We start from the raw sequence: 12528 nt of genomic DNA, 5'->3' as shown, positions 1-12528 counted from the left end.
TTTAGGTACTTGCTTTCTAAAGTTACCAAACCACACAACTTTTTGTAAAAAATTTACAATAAAATGTAAAAAAACCTCATATCCATGCATGCCTCATATCCGTATTTTTTTATGGGTATCTTCTCTTCTGAATTATGTGCTTTGAATTTCAGATGAGTAAGAAGAGACCGATCGAGAGAAGATTGTTTCTAGATGATGATGATGGTGGAGGAGATAAGTTTTACAGGCTCAAGGTTCTTTTGCCAAACAGCACTAGTGTGACACTCACACTTACTAACCCTGAGCCTACAATGTCAATGAAGAATTTTGTTAACCTGGTGAAAGATGAATATGACAAAACCCGGAAAAACTGTGTTTTGTCCGGTAAGAAGAGGAAGTTGGTTGATTGGAATATGGCTGCTAAATCTTATCTCGAGTTTAACGGTGAAAAGATTAAAGAGATCGTTCGATTTGCGAAGTTTAAGCCTGATTTGTGCAACATAATACGTCTTGATGTGAGTTGGTTGTTATAATCTTTTCATTATGCTACTTTCTCTGTTCTTTATGTGTTGATTAAGCTAATTATGATAGATTTATGTTTCTTGATTAATCTCTGGATCAGGATGGGACTGGAGAGGCTTCTAGTATGTATGAGGTTAGCTTTATTTACATAGTTTTTTTTTTGCTATGTATAATTGTCTCTTTAAGCTTTGTTTAGTGATGGTCTTGTTCTTTGTATTTGCAGAACATGTGGGATTTAACACCTGATACTGATTTGCTTAGAGAACTACCACAAACTTATAGCTTTGAGACAGCTCTTGCGGATCTAATTGTAAGTTTCTCAGTAAAAAATTTGCATGTAATATATTGATACAATTTTATGTGTGTCTGTGAAAATATTGCTCTTATTGACTTAATACAAAGTTTTTTAAGTGAGTCTTTTACAAGTCTAGTGTAGGATCACTGCAGTCAGGGTAAGGGGTTTTGTAGTAGATTGTGGCTAGTTTGACAGCTCAGCTAAAATCTGGTAAGTTCGTTAGATGAGAGCTTACGGTTTAGCGTGATTCTCTCGTTAACCGGCTTGGGGTCTTTTTAAAACCGGTCTAAGAGTTTGTTGACTTATGCCTATTTTGTACCCAAACCAAACTAAATGAATCAGAGAAACCAAGTGAAGAAACTAGTAGTTGCAGGTCAACGAGGTTGGTAAAAGTCATGATCAAACTTTTGTATGAGGTGTGAAACTAGACTAATCTAGAGTTAAGCTTGTCTAGTAAAGTGTCTTTGCTGAGTATGCAAGAAAGAGAGCATGGTGTGTGTCAGAGAGTTGTTAGCTTGCTTTTTGATTATAAGTTTAAAAGAAAGAAGTTCTCTTACTCTCTGTTTTATCTCGAAAATCAAAACAAACAACAAATTACAAAACTCAACAGAGTTCTTCTTTCTCCGTCAATGGTGATGACATTCGCAAGGATCTCGGAGGAGTTGGTACGTACTGATTCGGAGTTTCAAAAGAAGATTTCGAATCTCAGCACGAGAGCTGAGAGCAATCTTTTGAAACTCGTGTGGGAAGATAGTACCTGAGAAGGTTGAAAAGTTGAAGACATGTGTCAAGATGAAAAACACCCTCCAGGTGCTCGATGAAATGACTCTCAAAGTAGCCTTTTTGAGAGATACTATATGTGTTCGAGAATGGGATGAGAATAAGCCAAGAGGTGAAGACTTATTCCGTAGGCATTAGCGGGTGGGTACTGATTACTAATTGGCAGGGGAGGGTTAGTTACAAGTATAAATTTGTACACAGGGGGCTGCTCCAAAGACGAATCTCAAGAAGTCACCTCATTCTCAGCTTGGCTGGCGGTATTGTATGAGTTTTTTCTTGTGTTAGTCTGGTGCAGGATCACTCCTATGGATTTTGTAGTCGTCTGAAGTTGTGTTAACAGCTTGGGTTTAGATCTGAGATTCTCTCGTTAATCAAATTCTCTTTATGGTGTAGTTGTTTGTTGAACTGAATAAAATTAGTTTTACTGGTTTAGTTATTTCATTGTTGTGATGTTGCTTGGTTTGGTTTCTTTGTGAAATATAACTCCACGTCGTCTGGATCACCCTTTTAATTATCATATGATTGGGTATGACTGTGTTAGTTTGCCTCGTTTATGAACTCCAATTTTCATGTTGCTTATATCACAGGATAATTCTCTGCAAGCTGTGTGGTCTTGTTCGCCGGGAGATCGAAGACTGATTAGGTTTGTTCTTGTCCTAAAAGGTCATATACTTCAAATGAACTTTATCTTTTGATTTCATGTAATTGCTTTTGCAGTGTCGATGTTCTCGGTGATCGGATTTCAATCTTTGATTCTGGTCCTGGAATGGACAGTAGCGACGCAAATTCTATTGATAAATGGTGAGAATCTGAAAACATGGAATGTATCGGTAGAATATAAGTAACTTCACAGTTCAATCAAATTTTCCTTACTCAAGTTCATACCGCGAGTTTGATCTTTAAGCAGTCTTCATTTTCTTAACACTGCGCAGGGGGAAAATAGGGGCTTCATTACATAGGTCGCAAAAATCCAAAGCTATTGGAGGCAAACCACCATACCTTATGGTACTTAACACCAAGAATCTTAGAAGAGTTTTTGCTGGCAGTTTATAAATTATCATGAGTCTTTCTACATAACAAGACATGCATCTTTGAATTGAACAGTAATGAACTCGAGTATTTTACTAATCTGAGGAAGATTCACTATTTTGCTATGTAGCCATTCTTTGGGATGTTTGGATATGGAGGTCCTTATGCTTGTATGCATTTAGGAAGGTGAGTATTTTACTAATCTGAGGAATGATTGTCTGCCTTCCTTGGGTGCATTTAATTCTCTTCTATGATTAGGCGTACTTTGGTGTCTTCAAAGACGAAACAGTCTAAGAAAGTATTCACCTTGCAACTCAATCGAGAAGCTTTGATTGACAACCGTTCTGTCTTAGGAAAAAACTGGAAGGTGATATAATATATTCATGATTCATCACCCTTTACTGCTCGTCATAGTCTATGTTATTAAATTGTGGATTTAAAAAATTTGAAAGGTTGATGGTGGAATGAGGGATCCTCTGGAGGAGGAAATGAAGTTATCACCTCATGGAAGCTTCACAAAGGTACACAGCTTATTTTGTGTTGCTACTTGGATTTCTTGAGTTTATCTCTGTTAACAAATATAGTCTCCATGTTTGTTTATTCATATCATGCAGTGATACCTTTTTATTGGAGAATTATGTTCTAATGATAAGATTATGCAAAAGTTTTTGATGCTGTTCTAGAATCCTATAACAATCTTTCCACTTTCTCCTGCGTGACCTTAATCTATGCTCCTCTGATTGCATGAATCAGCAAGTTGCAATACGCATCTGCTTATCTGAAACTGCTATTCTGTTTTATTTCCAGGTTGAGATATTTGAATCGGAATGTAAAATGCCAGAAATATATCAACTTCAGTGCAGACTTAAGGATATATATTTTCCTTACATTCAGGTTTTCGTCGGCTAATATTAATACAATATGTGGTGATCCCTTTATGGTGTTTCTTTGTCGGAGGTTTCATTATTTTTTTGTCAACATGTAGTGTGATGAAATCTCTAATACTGGGAGGACTGAAAGGCCTGTAGAGTTTCAGGTGTGTTATTATTTCTACAGATGTTTTGGATTTGACATTCTTAGTTTCAACCTTTTCTAATTTCCTTGGTCTTTGCCCAGGTCAATGGAGAGGATTTAGCTGAGATTATAGGTGGAGAGGTTGCCACTACCAACCTAAACTCCAAGGGTCGAGAATTTTGGTTTCAGATTCGATTCTTTCATGGTGAAAAAACAAAAGGTATCAACCCTTTGACAGTTCAAGATGCTTCCTCTCTGTTAAGTGTCTGGCAGCTTTTGCTCCAGCATTTGGTAGCAAACAGCCAGAGCTATCAATTTATGTCCTTGTAAACAAAATTGCAGTTGTGAGTGTAACTTACATAGAGATATAGAAACAGATAAGTATATTTCTATAGTATATTTTTGTAACAACAATGAAAGCTAATGTAACTTATATGGAGATATTGAAACTAGGGTTCAATATACTTTTTTTTGTAGAACGCTGAATTAGAATCCAGAATATTTTATCATATCGTTTGGAGTCTTGACAATATCTTTTTCATGCAGGGTCATTTCAGGAGGCAAATTCTCGCCTCAAGTTTGCTTATCTTCCAATCATACGGGTATGAAAATCCTTTCCAAAGAAGCGAACTTGACCATTGGTTTACCTTCTTGAACTGAACACTTAAGTTCTGAACTATGTATGTGACAGGAAAAAGAGAGTAATTATAAAGAGAGCAGTAATATTATTTTGGAAAGCTTAGAAAAGGAAGGATACAAAGTTTCTGAAAGCTTCAAAACTTTTAGTCGTCTTTATGTACGAAGACTTGGTCGTCTACTCCCAGAAGTATCTTGGGTTGGTCTTCTTTGTTCACCATTAGTTTTTCTTCCTGGAGTATTCACAGTTCTGTTACCAGAGAATGTTTTGAATGATATTTGACTATGTTTAGTCCGTCAAGGATTTAAAAAGGTTATGACTGTGGGTGAATCCTTGCTTCTGTTTCCAATAACTATGTGTAGGCATCAATTCCGTTTATGGAAAAGGGGGACAGAGCCACTACTTTGCAGAAATCGTGTCAAAGAGTGATATGCTTCGTCGGTATGATGCCTCGCACTAGTCAATTGTATATGTATCTGTTTGAAATTGTTTTATCCGAGCATGTTTCATGTGCACTCGTTGGTGGTTACAGATTTGGATGCTGGTTTTAGCCCAACGCCTTCAAAAGTGAGCTAACATTATGCTTGATTAGTTAAACTTATTAGTACAATTTTACATGATTATTAAACATGTTTTATGCAGACCGATCTTGCAAGTCAAAGCCCCTTCACTTTGGCTCTGAAAAACTTTGGTAGTAAATCAAAGGAGAAGGATAACGGTTAGTTTAAACCCATTTGCAATCTTGGTTTGCTCTTCTTCTATTATCTCAAATACATTTAATTCTATGTTTTACAGATGTCAGTTGTGTACTACATAGAGAAGGAAAAACTTTAGTATTTGGGCAAGTGGACCAGGATTATAAGGCTTGGGTTCTTGAGATGCATAAGACTTATGATGAAGAAGAGGCGTCAGGTGAAGACGACGCAGTCGTTATTTTCGATTCCTTGGATAACAAAGCTCTTTGCATTTCGCCTGATTGTGAAGGTATGCAGCTGCAAACGACTATGCATGCCTAATGCCTTCGTAAAGATAAAAAGTAATTGTTTGGTATAACCTTTTTTTTTTTTTTGGCAAACTATTGTTTGGTATAACCATTTTCAAATTTTTTCAATGAATAGCCAGAAATGTGCTGTAAAAGCTTCATGATATCTGTAGTGATAATATTGTCATCTTTTCTTTATTCCTTGTGTAAAACTATTTGTAACTGCAATGCTTTTGAATTCTAGCTGTGAGGGTGCACAGTATTATGAAGAGAAAAGGGATGTCATGGAAGCGTGGACAGAAGATCAGGATTCTGAAAGGTGCATGTGGAGGGGTTCACAAGAATGATGTCTATGCGACAATTGACTATTTTCTCGTTGAAGGTTTCGACGACGAAGCAGGCGGTAAGTACCGTCTCAACTATCATTTAAACTACATACTAGAACAATGTTGAATTGATCTGTCTCTGTTGATTCTGAGCAGGTGATGCCTGGATTATATGCAGGTGGTTTCTTTTCTATTTAACTAGTTCTGAATACTAGAAGAGTTCACTATCTCTAATTCTTGTAGTCTGAATCTGAATTTTTGATCTAGGCAAATCAATTACTCTGAAGATGAGGGATGCCTTCTTTCAATGACTAAAGGAGTTTCAAGATTGGAACTACGAAGTTCTTCATCTTTTCCAATCAGTATTATTGACTCTGGAATGGTCAACTGCTGAACCCTTTAATCATATTCTTTTTCTTTTGCGTACCCTCTTGACTTCACTCTGTTTTGAACAGTGTCTACCTTTAGATGAAACTGAATGGAATAGAAAAATTGAGAAGCAACGGGAAAAGGATCCATCGAGAATTGATTTGCTGGATGAGAAAGATTGCAGAGCACTGAACATTGATGGGGTAGGAACGTTTCTTTTCTTTCTAAAAATGAGTCAGATATAGTTATAGGGTTTGCTGTTATAGTATCATTAACTTCCAGATAACGTTTTATTTATGAACATGCCATAGGAATCATCATTTGGTGATACAGTGCGTGCTGGAGAAACTCCCCCGCAACAGATTGTTGCAGTTGTTCGACCTGCTAGCTTCACATCTTCAAAAGTGTCGAAAAAGTTGCATCAGAAACATATTGTGAAGATGGATGGAAACATGCTCATGGAAGTAGAATTTCAAGATTCGAATAAGAATACCAAAATTTTGTATTCACATGACTGTTTTCCTACATCCTGTAAGGGGTTTCATGGTCTCTACATCTTTCCACTTGAGTCAAAGCTCCCTGACAAGTTCAATAAAACTGGCATTTACAATTTTTGTTTCTCTATTGTAAGTGATGCTATAATCTTTATCTGCCATTTAAGTGTCTCGAGAAATCATGTAACCAATTGTTTGAACACAGGGAAAATCGATTACCGCTAAGAAAAAGGTGCTCGTTGAACCGTCTTCGAAGGTGGGAAGTTGGAAACTTGCTTCTAATCTTGAGTTCACGCAGCAGTATAATGTCCAGTAAGTCTTATATTCTTCAGAACGGAACACGTGTGTGACCTTTCTCTTATTCCTGCACTTAAGATCTCAAATTTGATCAGTATAATGGTGTGTCTACAGGGTGGGTTCTTCACTTCCTCCTTGCTCTATCGCTTGCTTTGATGAACATGAAAATCAGATACCATTCACTTCTGTTCCAACTCTCGAAGTTGAACTGAAAGCCAGCCCCGGATTCGAAAGAAAGATTGATATGATTGAGGCCAACCTGGTAGATGATGGAATTCTCAAAGTCGAGGTATTTAACCTCTTCAAGTACTAATGTTATTTCTATATTATTGTTATCGAGTGAGGGTTAGATACCAAATTAGGCTCCTTGTGGCAGCTGAAGAAGACCTTTGATGGCTGTTGAATTTCTGGCAAAGTCTAATCTTCTGAAATTAATGCAGAATATGCTCGTTGAGACTGATAGCTTAGATCAGATCAGGCCAGATTATGATGCAACCTTAAAGATATGCTCAAAGGACGAACCATTTTCCGTCTCAGTTGCGTGTAAAAGTAAGCCTAATGCTCTAATTTTGTATAGTAGCAGTCTTTATATGTCTGTGCTACAATATCTTGTAGTAAGATACGGGAAGGAGTTATCAAAATATCTTGTATCGATCAGTAATGTTACTCCAACTAAATGACCTTTTTGTAAATTTAGCTTTGTTTATGGAACTGAAAAAATTGACAACAGTAGGAAGTGTTTTGGGATACAAACTAACCTGATTTAATAAGAGTACTTTTGTGTAGAATAATTATTTAGTTCACAATCTTTTCATATTCCAGTTAATCCTGGGCCTATGAAGCGTGTTGTTGAGATGTATCCAGAGGCTTTGGAAAATTTGCTTCCAGATTCTACTGCTCAAAATTATATCTTGGAGGTATATGTAATAAAAGTTCTTTACATTTTAAGTGTTACGTAATGAATAATTCCACTGAGTACAATTTTTTTTCATGCAGGTGTTTGATGGATATAATAACCATGTTGCAGAAGGGACCAATGTTCTGATTTGCACTGAGGGCTATTGTATCAAAGACTCGATGGGCTTGCACCGAAAGGTGCGAGGAGCTTATTTTCTTAGAATAACCAACTTCTAGGATACCATATTATAAGCTTTGTTTCTAGTTCATTGGTCTGTTTGGTGACTGTGTATTGACAAATGTTCTATTCACTCGTTAAGCTCATTGATCATGTCACAGGTTGATAGTTGTGGCTGCGTTGATCTGTCTGGCATTCTCCAAGTAACGGCCGGCTATGGGAAATCTAGTAACATCTGCCACCATTCTTTTGTAAGATGTAACAAAACATATCTTCTAATTGTCTAATGTATTTTTTTGCTTTTTCTGTGTAGTATCACTCTCGGTTATGTCTGGTACTGATGAGATCTTCAAGAAAGAGTCTATAATTGAGAAACGAGAGCTCAGGCTCTTAACAAAGGTAAGTATCCGTAAAATAGGTTGATTGTTTCAATGCGTTTCTCCTGTTCTGAGTTCTGTCTTTCATCTTCACTCCCTACACATTTTTCATGTTTTTTAATCCTTTCTCATTCTGAAATTGATTGTTTTGATCAGCTGCCCGACTGCTGTACTGCTGGTACAAATCTTACAAACCTCAAATTCAAAGTGACGGATTCAGATGGTGTTATTGATACTAGTATCCATCATGATGAAAATTCTGGATATTTTCATACCATGAGCGCCGAATCTGATTCAAGCAGTGTTGAGAGTGAAGTCAGATATGCATTTGTTCACGGGTTCTGCAAAGTTTCTACAGTTTCCCTACCTAAAAGCGAGGGTGACTTTTCTTTCAGGGTTTTCCATTCTCGATTTCCCGAGATTCATATGAGCTTAAAGGTAGAAATTTGTGGACTGGGTTATCTTACAATATGTTTTTACCATGAGTAGAAAATGCAGGTTGTTGAGAACATGTCCTCTTAATTTACAGATTCAGCTAACGCCTGCTCAAACATTTGAAAGAGATGAGATTGGGTGTTCTACACCTTATCCAAGGATGAGTTTCACACCTCAATCAAAGATGGCTTCAACCACAAATTCATCGGTGGCTCCAACTGGACAATCTCCATGTTCACAGTTTAGAGTTTTGAACATTAAGGCATCGTCATCGACTCTCGGTAGCCAAACTGGCCTGATGGATATGGCACAGTTCACTGAGGTATGACCATCACCATTTGAGCCACAGATATTTATCTTTACGTTTCATTTATGCCTTAGTAATTAACAGCAAAAAAGAATTATAGATTGATCTAACTTATGTATTCGGAGTTAACATCGTCATTTGAAAATGCTCCCCTTTTCCTGCAGAGCTTAAAAGAAAAACTCATTAGATACAGTGAACACAGAGTGGAAGTAGATGAGCGTCTAAAATGTTTGGAAGCTGAACTAAACCAGGCTAAGGAAGAGTTTAATACCTTGCAAGGTAACTATTATCTTGGTTTAGATCAGACTGAAGTTGCAAAAGGTTGATAACTATGATCGGGGGATTGAAGTTGCATTGATGTTTACTGAACTGCCCTCATCTTTTTATTCTGAAAACACTTAAAAGCTTAATTTAAGATTTTCACAGAGTCGTTATTAGAGCATACTCTTATATCAATAATTTTCTGAGACAAAAGAATGGCGAATGGTAGCACAAACCAACAATTCTTACATGTTCATGTTGCCTTTATCACAGCTTCGCTGGAAGCTCTCGGTGCTACGTTCCCAGAATGCCTATACACCAAAGAATCAATGATGAAACAGATTGAAAAGAAGCAACATAACACTGCATCATCGCTTTTCTGTTATTTGTACAGAGAGGCTGCCCCTCCGCGGTCACTGCTTCTGTCAAAGAAAGGATTGTTTGGCCTTGTAGCACTTCTTGGTTCGGTTGCCTCCACCTCCCTTAGCAGGTGAAATCAATTAATCGCCATAGTTTACTGATCATAGTGTCTATACTTGGGCCAAAACTGTTGTATGTGAAGTTATTTGGTATGACAGGGTGTTGTCTGAATATTTGGGAGAAGACATGATGCTCGCTTTGGTATGCAAATCGGCACAATGTGGCTCGAGTAGTGCTGAGTATCTCAGGCTTCAATCTGAAGCAGTTAGACTTGGAAGATCTATAACCAATCATCGGTTTCATGTTCTATGTCTTGATGCAATTAGGTATTCTTTCAACTTTTGGATAGATGCTTAAAATCGTTTCTGACAGAACTATAAAAGTTTTCTGGTGACCGTTTCCAACCATGCAGACCTTGGAAGGATGGAATTTTGGAGAACGATCCTCAGAAGAAATTAGCCATGGATGACCCGAAACTGTCCGATGGAGATCCCATACCGGGTTTCAAAGGCTATGCCGTGAACATGATTGATTTGGATACAGAGGAGCTCTGTATACAAACATACTCAGGATACGGTCTCAGAGAGACGTTGTTCTACCATCTCTTTGGGAATTTACAGGTATATGAGACTCAAAAGCAAGTTGAAGCAGCTCTTCCACATATCAATGGTGGTGGTGCAGTCTCTTTAGATGGGTTTATCGCAAAAGGAAACGAATTCATATATTCTGGGTGCAGGTACTTGACTTTTTCTTGATCCTTATATCCATTTCAGTTCCATGCATTTCGTTTCTTCTTCTTGCCCAAGTTAGCTTTTGAATTTTATTCCTAGAATTGATATGTAAATATGTAAATGCTGTTGATATTATGATCTTTGGTTTATTGGATCAGCAAACCGGAAATTCATTTCCCGATCACAGTAACGGAGAATGAAGAAGAGAAGCTGAGAAAATTGGAAGCAGCAAGAGACAGAGTGAGAATGGCAGCGAAGAAGATAGAGGAGGAGAAGTGCTCATTGCGTAAGTTAGAGAAAAAAATGAAGAAAACAAATGAAGCTTATCACAATGCAACAAACTCTTTAGAGCTAATCCAGACTCTGCCCCCTGAATGAGATTGAGTTATGAGTTAAACTGAACCTAAAACGATTCAAACAGTGATGTTACCTGTTGGCTAATCGGTTTTGTTTTGGTGATTATAATAAGTAGTCAGTTTTGTTCTGAAATTTTATTTTTGTTCACCAATTCTTTTTCAAAATTATTTCTGATTTTGTTTTTTAATATTTTGCTGCTATGATCTTTTTAATATACAGATATTCAGAACCGAAACAAACATATGTATAAGAAAATAGCCACATAGATAAGAATATTTCTTTTATAACCATGATGATAGCAAAACCATGTTAAAAAAAGAAAAGACCATTATAGCATACCCACCTTTGTATCGCTCGGTTTTACATCATAGCGAACCCATCAATCCAACCGACAAGAAAAGAAAGATTGACGGTAAATAAAAAAAGGGAAGAGACGTATATATGAAGTAGGGGAGGATTTATCAATTTTACAACGTGAATTTTTTGTTTGATTAATGAAAAGATGGGTTACAACAAGATTTTTTTGTTTGATTAACGAAAAGATGGGTCGACTTTAAATGATATAGATAGGTTGAATGGTGACAGTGGTTATACCGGACAATTCTGTATGTAGATTAAACCGTTTTTTATTTAGGTAGTGATTGGTAACAATATCAAATGTGTATTTAAGAAAAAATTACAAAACCGCAAATAGAACACCAATCACAATTGTTAACATGAATATGTGTTTTTCTCATTTCAAAAAGTATATTGATTTGCGGTATTCTAGGCTAACAAGTACTGCCTATCAAATAAAAAAACGCACTTCATTTTGTAACATGTCTAATAACCAGCGGTTCATGAAATCCGCATCCACGGGATAACATATATATATATATATATATTTATAATAATAAATTTGTATATTTATTTAAACATAAACACACATAATAATATTCAGAAATATTATACACAATTTCTCTCTCATACCATTTAAAGAAAAAAAATCATTTTTCTCAATTTTCTTTTAGTAGCCATTACTATTTAAAGTTTTTTTTCTAGTTAACTTTTTTCTATAAATCTTATTATTATTACATAAGAGTTTATGAATTTAAATGTGTAATTATGTAATTTAGTTATGTTTTAGCAATTTTAAAAAATATTTGATTTTAAATGTTACATTACTTGTTTAGAAATTATATGATGTTTTCATAATTTTTATCCAACAATAAAAAATTTATAATATGTAATCCATTTTTTTATTTTTTTACAAGTCATATATTTTATAGTGTACCGCAAATATTTTTTTACCAATCAAACATCATTCCATACCGCTTATTTTGCATTAACCGCACTTGTTCCACAAATATATTTATCCCGCATGAACCACATTTGAACCGTACCGCACTATCAAATCATTTGTTCCGCACAACCAAATCCGCTGTTACCATTTGGACCCTTACTATTCATCAAATATAGTTTGCAGTAATACAATAAAAAAAATTAAAAAAAACTATAGTAAATCAATTGTAGACCGTTTTTATGTACAAATATAATTAATTTGCAATGGTTTGTTATTCGTCCTACTCTTAGGACAGAATAAACCACTGACGAATTTGTTCGTTCTAACCACTGTTACCGTTCAAACCATATTCTCTAATCAAACTGAGACAAGAAAAAAAAACCTATATGGTTAAGAAAAACAAAGAAAAGTCGATCATGACAAAAGTTATAAAGGTTAGGCACGTGTAGTTTAATCAGAAATGTTAGGCAAGAGTAGGGATGTGAATTTGAGCCAAAGCTCTCATTGTAGGACGGGGATGAGTTGACAAGTTTCTACCCTAACAAAAGCTGTGTATATT

General features: G+C 36.0%; 1 protein-coding gene across 1 annotated transcript; it reads left to right on the top strand.

The window, feature by feature from the left end:
• Positions 1-152: 152 nt before the first annotated feature.
• On the top strand, positions 153-10874 carry LOC104706733 (structural maintenance of chromosomes flexible hinge domain-containing protein GMI1-like). Its single transcript, XM_019228377.2, has 37 exons — positions 153-494; positions 602-634; positions 725-811; positions 2164-2219; positions 2294-2377; positions 2509-2581; positions 2736-2791; positions 2864-2972; positions 3058-3126; positions 3413-3499; positions 3591-3641; positions 3722-3839; positions 4166-4221; positions 4311-4454; positions 4619-4697; positions 4789-4823; positions 4899-4974; positions 5052-5240; positions 5483-5641; positions 5721-5742; positions 5832-5946; positions 6020-6136; positions 6245-6559; positions 6633-6739; positions 6839-7013; positions 7165-7273; positions 7547-7641; positions 7721-7819; positions 7961-8027; positions 8113-8198; positions 8333-8614; positions 8706-8933; positions 9083-9197; positions 9453-9669; positions 9758-9925; positions 10012-10335; positions 10489-10874. The coding sequence occupies exons 1-37, from the start codon at positions 153-155 to the stop codon at positions 10706-10708; spliced, it is 4764 nt and encodes a 1587-aa protein (XP_019083922.2). The 3' UTR covers positions 10709-10874.
• The last annotated feature ends 1654 nt before the right edge of the window (positions 10875-12528 follow it).

Source organism: Camelina sativa, chromosome 8, assembly GCF_030686135.1.
Source record: "Camelina sativa cultivar CO46 ecotype springtype chromosome 8, ASM3068613v1".
NCBI lineage: Eukaryota > Viridiplantae > Streptophyta > Magnoliopsida > Brassicales > Brassicaceae > Camelina > Camelina sativa.
The sequence above is the reverse complement of the archived record's forward strand: the minus strand, read 5'-3'. Positions and strand labels throughout refer to the sequence as shown.

Excerpts from the sequence above, each read along its gene's own strand:
- LOC104706733 (XM_019228377.2), top strand. The coding sequence starts at position 153 with ATGAGTAAGAAGAGACCGATCGAGAGAAGATTGTTTCTAGATGATGAT. Across the intron at positions 495-601 it reads GCAACATAATACGTCTTGAT|GATGGGACTGGAGAGGCTTC; the intron begins GTGAGTTGGTTG and ends TCTCTGGATCAG. Across the intron at positions 4,698-4,788 it reads AAGAGTGATATGCTTCGTCG|ATTTGGATGCTGGTTTTAGC; the intron begins GTATGATGCCTC and ends TGGTGGTTACAG.